General features: G+C 39.3%; 1 protein-coding gene across 3 annotated transcripts in view; it reads right to left on the bottom strand.

The window, feature by feature from the left end:
• Positions 1 to 4,925: 4,925 nt before the first annotated feature.
• Positions 4,926 to 18,512, bottom strand: part of DCBLD2 (discoidin, CUB and LCCL domain containing 2) — a 48,189-nt gene continuing 34,602 nt past the window's right edge. For all 3 annotated transcript variants that reach the window (XM_082043022.1, XM_082043021.1, XM_082043023.1), the window contains 7 exons: positions 18,045 to 18,169; positions 13,584 to 13,731; positions 13,025 to 13,195; positions 12,275 to 12,368; positions 11,837 to 11,886; positions 10,040 to 10,177; positions 4,926 to 8,064 (listed from right to left, as the gene is read on the bottom strand). In XM_082043022.1, coding sequence (XP_081899148.1) covers positions 7,619 to 8,064; positions 10,040 to 10,177; positions 11,837 to 11,886; positions 12,275 to 12,368; positions 13,025 to 13,195; positions 13,584 to 13,731; positions 18,045 to 18,169 — 1,172 coding nt within the window. In that variant the 3' untranslated portion in view covers positions 4,926 to 7,618. The remainder of the gene's footprint in view (positions 8,065 to 10,039; positions 10,178 to 11,836; positions 11,887 to 12,274; positions 12,369 to 13,024; positions 13,196 to 13,583; positions 13,732 to 18,044; positions 18,170 to 18,512) is intronic.

The following is an 18,512-nucleotide window of genomic DNA, read 5'->3' as shown; positions in this document are numbered from 1 at the left end:
AACATAAAAATAAGGGAATAAAAGTGGCTAAGTAAGGCAAAACGCATGAAGACCTCATAAATCCTGTGTGTTCCCGTAGAGTAGGTGTCAGCTTTGTGTCAGCATGGTTCAGGCTTCAGTTTGGTTTTAGGCTTGGTTTCAGTGCTGTCTGGATTTTGCACTCTACCCTGTAGTCTCTGCCACTGTGGTGCTGCGGTGGTACCTGTCTGCTCCTCTCCATGGAGTCTGTCATCTTTACAACACTCTTTTGTAGCCTGAATGGCAGAATTTGAAATGTAGGTAATTGTAAAAGACCTTTGTTCTTATTTTTTCTGGTCAGTTTCTTTATATTGTATTTTGTATAACAGTGCACACTGGTTTTAAAGTCTTTTACTTCTACTGAGTAGTCTTGCAGTGATTTGTCCAATTTTCATCTTTCCTTTAAGATGAGTTTACTATGGTAGAACAGAGGTGACTGTTAAAAGTGAAGTTCTGTTTTCTCTCCCTTTGAAAAATGAAGGAGTATGAAATATCACTGCCTATTTTGGCTTATTTCCATCAAGCTCTTAATTACTTTGCAACCTGTTAGAGGTATGTGTGAAACTTGTCTGCCTTTTGATCTTAAAGTACAAAAACTACTAGGTTAAAGGTCCTCATCATTTAAAATTCCCTCTGCCCTGTTTTCTTTGTAGCCATTCCTAATTTGTTGCTAATAATTGCTACGAAAAACTCTTTCTTGCCTCTTCAGTTCACGAAATACAAAATAGAGAGCTTTTCATGACTTTGGCAGCTAAGGAATGTCATTTAACTGTTGAACCAAGGTTTGCCTTTTAAACTAGTCCATCTAAGTTGATACTGTAAACTTCCACTGAAAACAGGACTGCAAATTTTGCAGTCATTGACAGGTCAGGGAGTGTGACCAGCTTTTCAAAACTTAATGAAGACATGGTATATGTGTTGTGACAGAAACACCTTCCACTCCACTTTTCTCCTGTCTGCCTCCACCTGCTTTCCTTTCTTGAGCAGTTTTGTTAGAAGCCTTGACAGAGGCTGCACTTTTATGCTGTGCTTGCACCAAAGGAAATTCCTGACTAATTATGGAGCTTTTTCAAATCCTTTTCTTGAAGGAGTTGATGCTTTCTGTGTGGTCTATCTGTGGTGCCCTATCTTTTGCCAAAACCCATGGGCCAGTTTCAGCCAAACTTGAAAGAGCATTGTCTTCCTGCCCTTTTTTTTTTTCTTTTTCTTTTTTTTTTTTAAGAAAAAAATAAAAGTGGATGGTTGTGTGAAGGAGACTCAAACAAGTGCTTCTCACTGCAGAGCAGCAGACAGAACTCACATATGAACCTTCCATTGTGCAGGAGCTTGTCAGGTATTTTGGAGGAGAGCTTGCACCAGCAGACAAAAGACAGAAGGTTGATGCTGGGTGGAAGTTTCCACAGCTGCCATGCTAAACCAGCGCATGGGCACCTCTGTGCAAGAAATCCCCAGGGTAGTGGTCAGGGCACCAAGCCTGTCAGAGCTCAAGGAGCATCTGGACAACATTCTTAGTCATATGGTTTAGTTTTAGGTAGTCCTGTGAGGAGCAGGGAGTTGGACTCGATGATCCTTATGGGTGCCTTCCAACTCAATATATTCTATGATGTCTATGATTTTACTTCCTTTAGAGTAGTAATAACACAGTGCTGGAAGCTGAGCTCTTCTCAGATGGGGATGTATTTTAGCAAATTATTTTTCCTCTCCTGTGCAAGTGCTAGGCATCTTGGTAGTAATAAAGCTGGCATAACTCCTCCCTTTAGATAAATAAAAATGCATTCCTCCCTCCATAGGGGGAATTAATGCCTGCTGTATTAATATTCTGTACAGCAGGCAATGGTGCTTCTATTAATACAACAGAAAGAAATGCAAGAACTTGTAGAAACAATAAGAAAGTAATTATCGGTGCAAGAACTACAACTCTTTATTGGTGGTGGTTTTGAATACTGCTGTGGCTTTTTGTAGGAGCAAAGGAAACATGATTCCCTGAGTCCATGTGTGGTGGTGCTGAGTGGCTGTTTTGGTGCTGGATTGTGACCAGGCAGTGGTCTCCCCTCATTGCTTGTGTGATCCCTGTGCCTGGAGAGTCTGCAGCAGGATCTCGGCAGGCACAGAAAGTCACAACTAACTGTGGACGTACCAATAAACCATGGTAGTAACAAGCAGTCATACTGCTGGGCATCCTGCTTTCCAGGTGAGGTATCAAACCAAAATCTGACCATTTATTTATAAAAGTGCTTTAGTGTAACTTAATTACCAAATCCTACTTTTTGGTAATTTCTCCTAATAATAATTACAGCATTTAAACATATTAGTGGTATGGTCTACTTCAGAGGTAGTTAAAGTGACAATTAAAGCATTTTTTTGCAGTTACAAGGGTTTTTTGATGCAGAAAGAAAAAATTTCACACAATTTCTGAAGGTACAGAACTGCAATGTAGAACATAGCTTTGAATCTACTTTCAAGTGGTTCTAAAGTAAACCTATAGAATGACTTGAATAGACCTGTTTCATGGATTTCTGAGGGAATATTTTAATCAATGCATTTTTATAAGCTGTTTTAAATATGTATTTTCTGTTTGATACATAAAGCATGGATTTTTTTTTTTTTTTACTAATAAAAGTCAACTCTTTTTGCCTGTGTTTCAGAAAGACTCATGTATGAGACTAGGCCAATTTGAAGGAGCGTTCCTGAGCAGAATGCATTCTGGCACTCAGCCCATTGTCTCCAAAAGCTGGTTTTGGAGACCTAGAATCTCGTGAAGCCGCAGCATGTTCAGGGGCAAGGCAAGTGAACTGCAGGCACTTAGTCCATAAATAATTTTAAAGTCTTATATTACTTTCTATTATAATGTATTGTGGCATTGTATTAGGGTGAAACCTGACCTGTAGACTACCACTTTCCCCTTCAGTTGCATGCCGCATGTTTTGGACTCTGTACTGCTTAAAGCCATGTAAAAAGGCAAAAAAAAATCTAAAAGGGTCACAAAACTATTTAACAACTTTGGTTTTAGGTAGACTGTGATTCTATTATAATTTGACCAGAGTTGTTTGTCTAGTCACCCTTGATAAGTTCAGTATGCAGACAGAAGTACACTCAGAAGCTCTTTTAGGCTTCTGCCAATGTGAATGTAGGTAGGGCTCTTTGTTCCAATTTCATGTCGGTACTGTCATGATATGTACAAAAAAGATAGCATTTCTTTTGCAAGGCAACAGCAGCTGTTGGTATAAACTTCTGGGAGTGCTGAAAACTGACACTAGTTTCAAGTTTTATATGTGTTTTTTTAGATCAGAATTTGGTCACCAATCAATCATTTGGTTTCTCAGAAGTGATAGCTGTGTATCTCTTCAAGTTGAACCATGGTATATTTGATTACCTTAGCAATAATTGTTTTAAGACTTACCTAAAGAAAAGTTTGACCAGACAACTTCCAAAACTGACTTTCACTGGAACAGCGTGTACAGTAACAATTCCTCAGTGCTTGGCTCCTCACAGGTCAGCATCACTCGTTTGAAGTAAGTGCATTTTAGTGAACTTTTAATGCTACGAGACATCTAAGTGTCCAGTAGAATTACAGGAATTTCTTTCAGCTTGCAAAAAGACATCTGCAAAGTCCCAGTATAGGAGGAGAAGAAAGCTGAATGCAAGCATAAAAAGTGTTCAATTTTCATCTGCATAAAACAGTGCAAATGTGGAACACTTATGGATGAAAGACAAATTTCATTCATTTACATAGAAAGTTTTTCAGGAACTTTTCTTCTTAGAAATATTGTGCTATTTGTGTAGTGAACAGAATACTTGGCTTATTAACTTCCCCCAGTCTTTTAGCCATTTCTCCATGGCATTTGTGGGAAAGTAATTAAAAAAGACTTTTTAGGCACTACTACGGTGTGTAAAAGTAGGGTGGTTTTGGCTCCTGGAGAGCTTTCAGAAATCGAGGTATGTTTTTGCTTCAAGGTTTTTTGTTTGGTGTGTTGTCCCCCCCACATCATCCAAGATGTGGAAAACCTTCAACATGAAGCTGTGACAGCCCAAGCTGAAGTAACAGTATTTCTGGCAAGTTGCATTAAACGCAGAATGTGTGTTTAACAAGATGCAGCGACAGATAAAGAAATGGCAAGTATTGTGCCTCACACAGGTGGATGTCCCACTTGAGAACAGTCCCCCTAGAATACTGGTCAACTAAAGCAGGGATTCATTTTCTGAAGACAAGTCTGCTTGTAATGTTACAAGGATGCTGCAGTTTGACAAGCACAGGACTAAACCATGTAGGATCCAATTTTAACCTACTTGCAAAAGAAGAGTAATTATGATTTCCTTATTTTAGGAACTGCAGTGCTAGAATTAAGATAAAGAAGGATAAAGCTTTGAAAGCAAAAGCAGCTTTTTCTCAGTAATTAGCAAATAGCCATGGTCTAATTGAAGAATAACTAGCACCCCTTCTGCCAGTACAGAGGTGGTGTGCTGATTGGTCGGAGATTGTCTCTGCATCTAAGTAATGGGTTACACTGGACCAGGGCCTGACTTTCTCATTATGCTAACAGAGGGCAGCTGCCTCTGCTGTGCTGTAGCCTCTTGTCACACAGGACTTCAGAGCTGGCGTTCTGGCAGCAGCAGCTAACTCCAGGGAAGCTGCCTCCCATCAGTAGCACCTGCCCCCACAGCAGACTCCAGCCACAAGGAGAGCACGAGTAGATGTCAGTTCACTACTTCTCAGGCTTGGTGAGATGGGGCAGGAGCCAACCCATCCTCTGTGGGTGATTGCTGCATACACCACCTGCCACAAAACAATGTCAGTCTTGGAGGCAGGGCATACCATACTGCAAAAGGGGTTAACTCATATCTAACTCATTTATACGCTGGAAATGCAAGAGTTATTTATAAGGTGTTAAATGCAAACATGCCGAGCTATACTTATGTACAATTTATTTAAAATACTTTTTAACATACATATAAAAATCCCTCACTATTTATACAGTCTAAGTTCTAGCAACATATACAAATACTGAGCAACTACAATACATGCTGAGGTAAGAACATACATTCTGGGAGAATACTCAAGTCAAACAAGACTGAAATACATTTTATATCCATATGTCTTCACATGTAAGAGAGACCCATTAAATGTACCTCTGCTTGTACTGTGCACAGGAGAATGCTGATCTTAAATGCATCATGCAACTTCCATTTGGGAATCAGTGTTGGACAGGTCATAGCATACATTTTAAACCCAGCTATTACATACTCAAACTTCTCAGACCTAGCAGAGACATGTTCAAAGATGGAAGCAGGGAGCAAAACTTGGGACCAGTTTCTTTCAGAAAAGGGACTTTTAAATTCTTAAAAACAACCATTCCAGTCAACTGCTCAGATAATGAAACTGCATTATGGTTGCTCAAAGAAATTAACCCACTATAGCGAAACTTTAATTCTTACACCATCTTAGTGTACAGTATATCCACAGTTCTACCATACCTGGCCCATAGTAAAAATTAAATCCAAGACTGTTAATTTTACTGACTTGAACACATCCATTTATTTTTATGGTAATTTTTTTCTACACCTAATCTGTTAAAGTTTGAGAATGCAGAGGTTTCTTGCTGGAATAACTATGTCACATCTTGGTGGAAACAACCCCCCCCCACTCCTTTCAAATAAAATCAGCTCAGATAATTTCAAAGTCATATTTGCTGCTGATGGGAAAGAAATCATCAGTTTAAGCAAAACTACAAAGATTGTAGACTAGCTTTAACAAGCAGAAACAGTTGCAATAACAGCAAAAATACAACTATAGGCAGGAATTTATTTTTCATAAATGGGTCTTGTATACCACCCTTACTTACATTCACATTTAGGCTTAGACACCCAATTCTTAAAAAGAAAAAAACTCAATGAATGAGAATAAGTGATCAAAAATATGTAGACTTGGGCTTTAAGGCAGCACAGAGTATGTAACAACATATTCTGGATGTTGAACAGGCCACAAAGTAATTCTGGATTACTGAGTTTATAGAGCCCCCGTGGAATCAAATTTTCAAGTGCTAAGTTACCATACTGGTGGCAGCCCTCCTGAACAGTATTTTAGTTTCAATTTGGATGTTCTCCACCTAGTTTAAGGACCCTGGGCAATAAACAAGGCTGATGTGAGTTGCATCACAGAAACAAACAGTAACCACTGAAGTCCGTAAAACTGGGCTAATGTGTAGGTAGGGGGTTTCATATGTATTAATTAATTCAGCATCCTCCCACCAGTGCTGTTACAATAAAAATAAAACATTTTTAATTATGGATTTTTTTCTACTACTTAGGTTAAAAAGCTGTGCTTTGTTTCTAACAAGATAAAAAATGGCAACTATGACATCCAAATTGTTCTCATTTTGCAATTACCTAGCTAAAACTAGCCAATGTTATCTCAAATTGAGACTGACACTGGGACATACAAAGGATACAATTCCATTAAACACTTCTGTAATGGGCACTCTTTGGAACAGTACTGGTTCTCTTGCAAAGGTTTGGGAATCTTTTATACTTCTAATACATACAATCATAAGCCCCAAGGCTAAAGTTTTTCAGTTGTGCTAAAACGTACCATATGTGCTAAATGCATGTATAACACAAACTGTGCACCATTAGAATATTTGCGTGCTTCCTTAAGCACTCACAAAAGTATATACATACCATAGTATATGCTCACATCTTAACACACATCAAGAGATACTCAGGAGAGGGGCAGGGCAGGGGAAGAGGGAGAACCTTTCTGAACTCAGTCACCTCAAACACTTTGACCATCAGGGAAGTCTGAATTTGAGGCAGGTGCTATTCAGAGTAGCCTTCACTTAGTAGGGAAAAATGTAAAAGCAGTTGCCATGTAGTGTGCTTGTATGACTTAGTCTGTGCCCCCTGGATCCCTAAGAAGGAGCAAGACTGAGTGGCCTGAGGAAATGAGGCAGAAAACAGATTGGACAGACAGCAAATTCTAGTTCTGGCAGGCTAACAAAAGTGCTGGGTAACTTCTGAGGAACACAAAGCTGTTGAGGCCTAATCCTGTGAACAAAAGCTGAAATAACATAATTTGGAATCAAAACTACTTCATGCCATGAAGTTAATGTGATTTTTGCCATCAATCCTGGTAGTCATTTTTAAAGTCCAAAGTTGTGCAGGCCTTTTACAAAGTAAAATGAATTTTAGAAGCTACAGTGCTTAGATCTTAGAAAGTTAGGAGGTTTGGTTTTGTTGTTTGTTTTCCCTCAGAAATAGTACCATTAGCAAGAAATTATTGGCATTCGTACTTTAAACTGTTTCTTCCAACTAATCATTCACATCTATGAATTACTGAAGGTAAGCTCAAAGAGTTCTTCTCTCATGTCTGGCAGACAATTGTACAGCAGTAATAAAAACATCCATGGTTTTGCAGGAAACATGCTGTAATTATATATACAGCTTAAGGAAAGGCAGAAGTACTGGTTTCCTGGATCTCCAGTACCACATCTTTTGGTTCAACATCGTATTTAAGACTAGCAATATCAAAACAATGCAATTAAAAATGAAAAAAGTCAGTTTTATGGAACTGGCTTTTAAAAAACAAGCCATCATTCTACCTTACTTAGGAGCTTAGTTCATCCTTACTCCCAGTGGAGTGGGCCACGCTCTGTGGTACCTGGTACACCAATTCGTCGGCAGCGCCTGGCCCTGGTTGCCCCTTTGGTGTATCATACAGCGCATGTGCTGATGATGCGCTGTCTGTCCTAGATAAGAGTTTATTGTAAGTTCCCACCAGTGGAGGAGCTTGATTCCCTGCAGCTTTGAAGGTGGAAATGGAAGGAACGCCAAGCGGTGTGCTGGGATGGCTGGACATGTCCATGATGATTGGAGTTGCATATTCTGGTCCGGTTATAGGTAGTGGTTCAGCATAAGCATGGTAAACTTCTTGTATGGGTGAATTGTATGGGTCCAAATCAGCGTAACTTGCTTCTGTCCCTTCCTCTGGTTTAAAGGTTGATCTCTGATGAAGCGTGCCAACAATTCCCCCTACCAGTGGCTGAGCATACTCTGTGCCCCAGCACAACAAACAAAACAAAACAAAAACAAACCACAAACACACACTTAATGGAAATTTTGTTTACAGTGGCATCACATTCAATACAATTTCTCAGTAGTGTCCTAGAAATTATTATCCTAGATCAGACCAGGGATCGATCTGTCCTCCAGTGCCAAATTGCTATGAAAGAAATAATTTCCCCCAATAGTTAAAGGCATTGGGATAGCTACAACATCCTGATTTCTCAGGTTTAAACTTATTCCCTCCTAAACTGCAATTTTTCCATCCTGTAAATCTGCCTCAAAACAAAGTTTTTTGAAACATACTTCCCTGCAAAATAATAATTAAATGAAATTATCCTGGCGGGCTTCAGATAAAAAGTGGTCTTTGGAGTAGAGGGTCTGCCTTTTGAGGGGGGAAACGTGATGTCATCAGCTGAGATGTTTTAGTTCACCAGATAATCTGAGTTACAAAAGCTGGAGGTGAGAAACCTGGCTTGCTGGGCAAAAACAGACAAGCAGCCAAAAGAAGAAAAGTAATTCTGTCTGCCGTGAAGTCATAATTCCTGCACATCTGCATATTTCTGCCATCAACATGTAAGCACAGAACCAAAGGCATGGTCAATTATCTTCCTTTAATGATGGGTTCACCAAGGAAAGCACATTTACCATTATCAGTAACTCCTCCTTTCTAGGTCAAAAGAATTATTTAATCCACACAATCAGCACAGGGAACCAAGTGCCATGTTTCAGATTTGTGCATAAAGATAATGGGTGAAATTTTTTCCAGTGCATGAAAACATTAAAAAAAACAATCCTTCAACCCTTTATGGGGTTTAAGAACAAGTACAAATAAAGAAACTTCCAGTTACTGCATTAATTTGGGAAAGTGCCCATCCACAGCACATCAAGTCAATTAATAATACATGCTTTTATGATACACTGAGAACAGATCTGAAAAAGCTTATATTGTAAGAAATGCACTTGCCAACAGAACTATTAATTTCTCCTCTGTTCCCAAACCAAACAGGAAATAATTAAATGCAGCCAAAATCCTGATAATTTTTGGCATTACATATATATATATATATATGTATATGTTGATCCGCTGGAGTGTAGGATGGCCATACAGAGGTATCTCGACTGGCTGGATCATTGGGCTGAGGCCAGTCGTATGAAGTTCAACAAGGCCAAGTGCCGGGTCCTGCATTTGGGTCACAACAACCCCAGGCAACGCTACAGGCTAGGGGAACAGTGTCTGGAAAGCTGCCTGGCAGAGAGGGATCTGGGGATGTTGATTGACAGTGGCTGAATATGAGCCAGCAGTGTGCCCAGGTGGCCAAAAAGGCAACAGCATCCTGGCTCATATCAGGAATAGTGTGGCCAGCAGGACTTAGAGACGTAATCATGCCACTATACTCAGCACTGGTGAGGCCACACCATGAATCCTGTATTCAGTTTTGGGCCCCTCATCATAAGAAAGACATTAAGGTGCTGGAGAGAGTTCAGAGAAGGGCAAGGAAGCTGGTGAGGGGTCTGGAGCACAAGTCTGATGAGGAGCAGCTGAGGGAACTGGGGCTGTTTAGCCTGGAGAAAAGGAGACTGAGGTGAGACCTGATCGCTGTCTGCAACTACCTGACAGGAGGCTGTAGCATGGAGGGTGTTGGTCTCTTCTCCCAGGTAGCAAGTGATAGGATGAGAGGAAATGGCCCCAGGTTGCACCAGGGAAGGTTTAGATTGGATATTAGGAAAAAAAATCTTCACGGAAAGGGTTGTCAGGCACTGGAACAGGCTGCCCAGGGAACTGGTGGAGTCACCATCCCTGGAGGTGTTTAAAAGGCATTTAGACCAGGTTCTTAGGGACATGGTTTAGTGCTAGAGTTAGGTTAGGTTATGGTTGGACTCGATGATCCTGAGGGTCTCTTCCAACTGAAATAATTCTATGATTCTATATATGACATAGTCCACAAAACACAGTAAAATGTACCTGCAGATTCTGTTTGCAGCATTGTTGGGACTTCTCTCGGTCTTAGGTGACTAATTTCACTGCTGCTGTAGCGCACCGGAGTTTCTTCATGTTCTGCTGATTTGGTTGGGAGAAACTGCTTCATTCCTTTCCACCATCCTTCATATGGATTTAAAAACAAAAAACAAACAAACCCAAGACTGCATATGTACTGTGTTTTAAACTATTACATATTTTTACACCACAGCTTGCACTTTGTAGTAGCAAGTAAACTTGCTAAATATTTGCATGACCCTAAGGTTACAAGACATTTTAATATGTTCTAGCAGACTGAAGATTCAGAGGTGAAAAAATTACTGTCACCCAGTCAACCTGCCTGAATGCTCCCCCTCTTCAAACAACTGCAGAACTACTGCAGCACAGTGAATCTATCCTTGAATGTCCATTAGCAGCAGTGCTGGAGCTACTCATCACATTAATAAACTCTTAAAATACAACAGCGAAAATACTAAGAAGTCAGCCATGATTCCAGTTGGCAAGTCAAATATTTACACAAAATTTTAGACAATCTCAGTTATAATCTAACAGTACATTTAATTCATGTACTTTCTGGCTGTTAATGTCATGTTGCTAACTACTGATCAGTGAATATTTGCCAAAGTCTGAATGAAGAAGATTATAACTTCAGTGGAAATAACAAGGAGTGACTGTGGTCATAAAGGTTTTCTTGAGAGAAGGTAGGGAGGGGGTTGGTTTTGTTAGGTTCCCCCCAACCCTTCCCCCAGTAGCCAGAGCCATTCTAGTTTTGCTGTCCATTAACGTATTTCAATCCAGCTGCAAGAGACCATCCTGTAGGTAAAGTCCAAGAAACAGGAGATTCAAAACCATGGATGGTGTTTAACAAAATCTGAGGTAGCCTGTGGTAGGGAACAGACCAAGGTTCCACAGAGAAGTGTAGCAACATTATTTTGATTCAGCATTTTGCCAGATTTCCTTTTAAAGCAGACCTGCATACTGAACATTTAAGCAAACAGGAAAAAAATCTGGCATGTCCATCATTGACATTGAAATACAGGATATTTTGAGTCTAATACTCTAGGCCAACAATGCAGTGACCTATCAGAAACAGCCATGTAACAAACACCACTCAGGTCATTATAAGGTTTCTTGGCTAAAGGACAAGGCGCACTTGCCAGTGAGTGAACACACAGATGTGGATGTTTTCCATAGGAGGCCAGAGAGGTGAAGCACGGTCATACTGGTGGTACAAACCCACCTGCTGCAGCAGCCCTGTGTGCTGTAGCACAAGCATGTTCAGGACACTTGCTAAGCACTGCTCGGTGGGATTGCCTGATCTCAAGTTAATGAGGCACAAGACAGTAAGAGGGAAAATATGCCAAGAGGCTGCAAACAATCCCACACACTTACTGGGACAATGAAGAAAGACTAAACTTGACAAACCTTACACACTCAGATGAAAGGTTTTTCCAGGACAAAAAAAAACCCCACCAAATATATGTATAAAGACATTTATAATAAATTATTTTTGCCCTCATGTTGTATAATTAAGAGGTACTATACTTTGTTTACTAAAAAAAAAGTGAGGCTATAGGCTCTAACAGGAAACAAGGTATTTTCTATTTAAAAAAAAAATCTAGAATGAAGCAGTTCAGTCTGTCCAGAAAAGTGTTCACGATGCCTAAAGCAGTTAGCATTAGAGAAGCTTCTGTTTGTGGGACTTGTCTGTGTAAGTGCAATCTGAAATATGCATCAAAGCAAAAATGTCAAGTAAGGGATTTCATAAAACCGTTTTGTTACCTGCACGATCCCAGTAAGGTAGATCATAAGTGCCCTCCGTTTTTTTCTTGCTGTGAAAAAGAAAAAAAAGGAGGAGGTATTTTAGCTAGTCTGTTTATTGGAAGATTTATTAATTAACACTCAGCAACTGTCACCTTGGCTGTAACTGGTCCACAGATTTAAAGTATAAGCACCAGTAGCCTGGCTTGCCATCACCAGTCTGCTGCTACTGGAGAAACCAGTTTTCTGTAAAAGCACTTCTAATGAAAATACTTACAAAAAGCCATTTTCACTGTATTCACTATTCAAGTAAATATTTTCTCACAAAGAATACCATTCTGGAAAAACATCCTCCCACAGTGTGGACCATGTAGTTCCCATAGCAATACATGCAGCATTTCATTCCCACACACCAGGCTAACATTCATTTAAAGGACATTCATTAATCTCTTCATTTACCGGTTTCTCCAATGCCAGGCACAAACTAATACAAGAATCAGAGTAGTGAAGACCATCACCAGCACTGGAACCAGAACTGCCGCCAGGGCCACATCTGAAAGCCATTAAATTAAGTGGTGTCAAACAAACAAACTTCTCATAAATCAGTTTTTAATTCGAAAACTACTTGGGTAAAGCACATACTTTTCACATATAGTGTCTCTCACACCCATTTCCCCAGCTGCACTACCCTGCTGGATGCACTGACGGTGAATAAACATCAGTTAACATCTCCCTCTTCTACATGTATGCACAGCTGGTATTTCTGCAAGACTTTTCATCAAAATCAACACATTTGTTTTAATACAATTAAGATTTCTGTTGAAACGATGTATTTTATTATTATCCAGTTAAATCCAAAGAGCCCAGGAACACGCAACTGCTTAAGTTTGAACCTCCTGGAAGAAGTAAATACCACAGTACCTTAACAGTTAACCACAGTCAGTCTGGGTCTGCCTGTCAGATGAGACTGCCCTGTCCCCTACCATCCAAACCAGTGCCTGCATCTGCCGTCACCTCACTCCTTTTTCTGACACTTTTATTTGATAAACAAAGGGATGATGCCAGCTGATGCCTTTCAAATTTCACACCAACATGACTGGCACATAAAAGATTACCTACATCATAAGTGCCTTGTCCTAAGAAATTATCAAAATATGCCAAAGTACTGTAAGGAGTTCCCAAACAATTCTACTGCTTAACTGTAGATACCTTTAGTTACACTTGGAGTCACTGTGGTGTTTTTTATTTCAGGTGTGAAAGTTGTTTTATCTGTCTCCAGTGAAGTCTTCACCGAATGAATGAAGTCATCACTGAAGTCCTCATTCTTGTCATTCTTGTTCGGTGGTGGTGGTGGCGGCATGGTGATTTTAGGAGCACGGCCTTTAGAAGAAAAGAATTTATTAAAAAAAGTTTTTGAAGTGCTAGTTTTCCATGTTTCCTTTTTGAAAGAAAACAGCTGGAACAGTTTGCTCTATTTTGTTTGTGTTATATAATGAGGAAAAAAAAGACCCATGACTCAATAACATGGAAAGCAAGTAACTGGTTTCTTCTGAAAGACATGTTTTCTAAATTACCTTGTTTATGCCTAAACTATGTATCTTCCAGGTTAAGCACAATAACTTCAGAAGAAATTCTGAAGTATCAGTTACAGAATGATTATGCAGCTAAGAAGTACTTTATTCTCATTGAAGATACACCCACAATGTAATCTTTGGCAAATTATTTCATTGCTTGACTTGTACAGTTGAAAGGTTTTCAGTTGCCTTACCTAAACTGAACTGACATCCCAGCAATTCTACTTTCATTGCAATTTTCTGGTGCCATTTTAAGGGGTTAATCCTAAAAAAACGTGCGATAATAGGTGGAATGAAATTATTGCGAACTTCCTGGTACAATTCAGTGTTCCCTTGAAATATCTAGGGGGGGAAAAAACAGAGACAAATATTTATGTTATACAAATGGAATAGCAACTAAGTAACCACAACCAATTTTGCTGTTTCATTTAAGAAAAATAAGTGGTGCAGAATCCTGAGAATTCACCCCAGACTGGTGCTGTTGCCTGCACATCTTCACTCACTCAGCCCTATGAAATAACTCAATAAAATAAAGGTGCATGTGTACGTATATGCGCACAACTACTTACTTCACAATAAAGGTACCATGTAATATTTTCCTGATGTTCCCAGGCAATGCCAGCTGCTAAAGACATCTTAATGTTTATGGCACTGAAAATAATTATAACTCAGTTCTTTTTGATATTTTGGACTTACTCTTCAAATATATATAGCAAGCAGTTGTGGCAACGTGAAAACAGGAATTAATTGGTGCCTTCACACAGTTGAATAGTTTAAGTCTGTCCCGTGAACAGATTGAATTATTAGAAATCATTGAGACACAGTGAAAAATGGGCTGACACTGTCCTCTAGTGGCTGCTGTCTACAAGGGCTGAACCGTAAGCAAAATTACAAGATTCAACCTCAGAACACGAGAGCTCTCTCCAGAATCTTGTAGAGAGCTGTGCAGTTCTGGAAGAGAAGGGCACATCCCTTACACATCCTTTGTGTAAAGGATGAGCTAAAGCTGGTCCTTCACTGCTGGTCCTTGCAAGCAAAGAACTCATCAGAATTTGACAATACAGAACGGGTTTGGTTGAAATTTAAAACCAGTAGGCAGTCAGTCACTGTAGGGATGCAGCGTCAGCACACTGACAAACTGACAGTCAGCTACAGGTTTTGCACTGAGCTGCTTGAAACAACACAAAAACTAGACCTAGTGCACGAGCCCATCATCTTCTTTGGGAGGGCTGGTTTGGTATTGTGTCTTTGTGCAGGAAGGGAAGTGTCTCCCCAGGTCAGTGCACAGCAGTTGGGCTTCGGCTCTGCAAATGCAGCTCTTGGGTGCTACTGCAACACATCACCATAGAGTGGACAGTCAATGAGTAACATGTTTAAAGCACTGACACAGATTTTGCAAATCACAGCCGACATAATGCAGAACAAAATTGTGGCGCTTGCCTGCACAGACCTGAAAAATTAATATTATAGAGAGTTTTCTGCTCACGCACACCACTTGGTAAACAATAAAGCACCTTGCCCTTCTTAAGGACAAACGTCGCACTGTGTAACAGCTGATGTGTCTGCATAAAATGGAGCAGTCAAAGTTTTGGCACACTCCTGATCAACACAGATATCTGGTGTTTCAACCTTCATCTGTTGTATTGCACTCCTGTGCTTAAAGTTTTGTAACAAAATGACTAGAATATCCCTATTATTTCAGGAAACTATCCATTCAAAAATCTCCTAAGCCCCCCAAACAGCCCCAGGGACTTTTAAGGGACTCTGGCCTGGCCACCCTGATGTACATAACATGTCTCCACTCTGAAAAGACACACAAGCCCCATTACTATTATGCATAAGAATTTTCCTTTGTTTCTACATAAGCATTTATTGTCTTAATGTTTGGAACCACTGACTGACCAAATAAACACACAACTCATTTTAGTTAGGCACAGAAAAATAAATCATTTGGTAATTTAAATGCAGTACTTCATATTTGAGGGTATTGTTTTTTCTACATCTTAAATTACTAACAAGCACTTTTATTTTTATGTATCCAAGAAACACTATAAAACTGTTAACTGATCCTTGATACTAAAAATCTTGGTATTTGCCTTGAGAGCATATAGTTTCTGTTCTTCCGCAGCTTACTGCAGTGCAGATTTACAAGCACATATTTGCCCTGCTCTGAATTTAAACTTATTGTTCTTAAATATACTTACTCGCAATGAATGGAGACAGATTAAATGCACAGCCAAGTCTATGCTGTTATTTTGGAAATAAATGAATAATACAAAGCAGTCATGGTTTGTACGCCTAAGTATTCACAAACTAATGAGACGTGGCAAGAACACAGAAGACCGGGTTCCAATTTACAGGCACTTTTCCCCTAAATGAGGGCATATTTTAAAATTATTCTTTACTTATTTTTAAGCTGACAGGCTTGTGGCTACAGATCTCACCAGATAATTATTTGTTTTGGTCAAGATGCAAATGAGAAGCAAAATACAGAGGAGACTCTTTGAGAGGATGCCCCCAGCCCGCACTGCTGTACTGTATTCTTGCTATCCTTGCTGCGCTGTGCCACACACCAGTGCCCACTACTAAAAGAAGGTGCTGGCTGCATCTGGCTACCCCGGCAACAAAAGCTGAAATCACAGATTACAAAAACAGATGCCCAGCACCAAAAGTTACTTTCACCTCAGGTTTCTGAGGCTGAGCATGTTAACAGCAACAGCAAAAAGAATCATTAACGCTGACTGTTATCTTCAAGAAAGATTAACAGTAAAGTAGTTCTTGACTCCAGGCTTTTCTTAGGCAAGCTTTTGATGTCAAGTATTAAGACAGTAATTTAACTTCACCTGCAGCTCAGTATTTTTCGTTCATCTATTTTTTTTCCACAAAAAATTGCCTCTGAGCTCAATACAGTGCAAGTTTCTTGATGAGAGATCACTTTCACATTCAATTTTTTATCAAACTCTTTGAGTTTGCCTCTGTGCTATCAAATAAAACTTTTCCAACACTGCACTTTTGATTTGTCATTTTCGCCCAATTCAAACATTTTATTCTTTTTTCCATGCATAAAAACTTTAAGAAAAGCTTTTCTGAAGTACTGAGAGATCTCCAGAAGCTACAGGAAAGCCTTGGAAAAGCTTGTAGTCTCTTAAGCAATGTTAGGAATTTCGACCATCTTTCAAAAAAACCTTGTTCGTCTGGTGTGCAATTGTGTAAGGCTCAAAGGGAGAAGCCTGTGTGCATGTGCATCCAAAAGCAAAGCTGCATCAAATGAGACATGTCAGACAAAGGAAAAAGAAATTGCTATTTTTTTGAAGCCTAAGTGATCAACTGTACTGAACCTTTTTTTTGTGTCACCTAACTACACCTGGCGCTTCCTGAGTATCTATGGTTCTTCGTGCATTGCACCTAATGATGCAAAGAGTGAAATAAAAGATCTGTTACATGTAATTTCGCGCTCCACAATTTGTTTCACTTCATGAATTTGCAAGAAAAAGAATGTGCGCAAATTATCAGGTAACAGCTTCAAAGGTTTTCTAGCAAAATAATAAAACTGAACATGAAGCTTAAATCTAGGTGGCTCACTAGCTGAGATTTTATTTTATTGCCAGAAGAGGGCACTCAAAAACTAGCAAAAGATATTGCATTTTTTTTTCTTGAATACTTAGTTCACATGTAGGTTCAAGGAGATGGACCATCCTGACAGTAAAGTCCCCTTTCAAGAAAGTTTCATATTATGATTACACTCAGTGTTCAACAACCTCAACAGAATGTTACATGCTACCATGAAACATTCTTAACCTACCGCAAACAGAAGAAAGCCATGTACAGCTAAAGAGTTACCATTCCTAATAGCCGTTTCTAAAAAGTTATTAGGTTACTAATTACTATTACATGTATGTAATACCACAGGCCCATGGAAGGTATATTACATCCAAGAAATTGAGGATGGAAATTCCAGTTGCAGTTAGGCTACCAACTATCTTCTCATTTGTTTAAGAAAAGCTGATCCAAAACGCTGGGAAGACCAGGTGGAACATTAATCTTCTCATTTTGCCTGTCTATTATATATTGCAAAACCATAAACACAGGGAAACTAACATTATCTTGCCACTAACATTAGGCAATTTTTCTGTGTGGCAAAGCATTTGCAATCTGAACGTACCATTTCATTTTTTAAGAAAACTCCCCTCTGCAAGGGCTCTTCGATTATACAAGAAAGAAACTTAGTACTATTTTGTCAAAAAGATTGACACAAACATTATAAAGCATAGACAATTATAAACCCCTAACATTTATTCTGTAACCACAAGAGGATGACATGTAAACCTTAATTTTGAAACAACCTATTTCAAAATAAATCTGATTATTTTTAAAGGGAAGCAGTACCAGCCAGCCTACCACTGGCAACAGAAGTTTCTTGTATAGAATAGTCTCACCCTCAAATAGCAATAAAAATAATCTCTGAATTTCAGAACCTTTCAAATCCTTACCTATTCGCATATTTTCATATTTTCTTCTGCACAGATGCTGTTTCTGATTCAAAATTACACTAAGCAGGAAAGTTATTTAATGTTTCCTCACCATACCAGACTTAGTCATATTTACAACTGCAAGATCTCCACAGAAGATCCATAGGAAGTGTGTGGTATTTTTACCTTATCTTTATCCATGCCAGGTTCTCTGTACACTGTCCATTTCTGTGCATCATCACTGTATAAAATTCTGTAGGCTGAGACATAATAATAGTGCTCTGCTAAGGTTGATCCAGTAGTTATAATACCTGTGAAAAGGAAGGTGCCCAGTTAGACAAAACATGGTACCAGTTCGTAAGAATTAATAGATCAGCTTTTGAATCCAGAGTTACATAGCTGGAATCTCCACTGGTCCAGTTACATTTTATTTATTATCCAAGGTGCCAGAGTCTGAAACTTCTACAGTGTCTGAAATTTAATAATAATTTTATTTACTTTTATATTTTAATTCTCATAATATAACCTTGCTAAGCACTTCCCCACCGTTTCTTGTTGGAAACCACCTGTTCATTTGCCAAGACGGCACCACTTTTCTCTGCTTTTGTACTGCCAACCAAAAGCATCATTGCAAGGACTATGGCTTCCTAAAGC

Source organism: Streptopelia decaocto, assembly GCF_964273445.1.
Source record: "Streptopelia decaocto genome assembly, chromosome: 1".
NCBI lineage: Eukaryota > Metazoa > Chordata > Aves > Columbiformes > Columbidae > Streptopelia > Streptopelia decaocto.
Note: the sequence above shows the minus strand (reverse complement) of the source record. Positions and strands in the feature narration are given on the sequence as shown.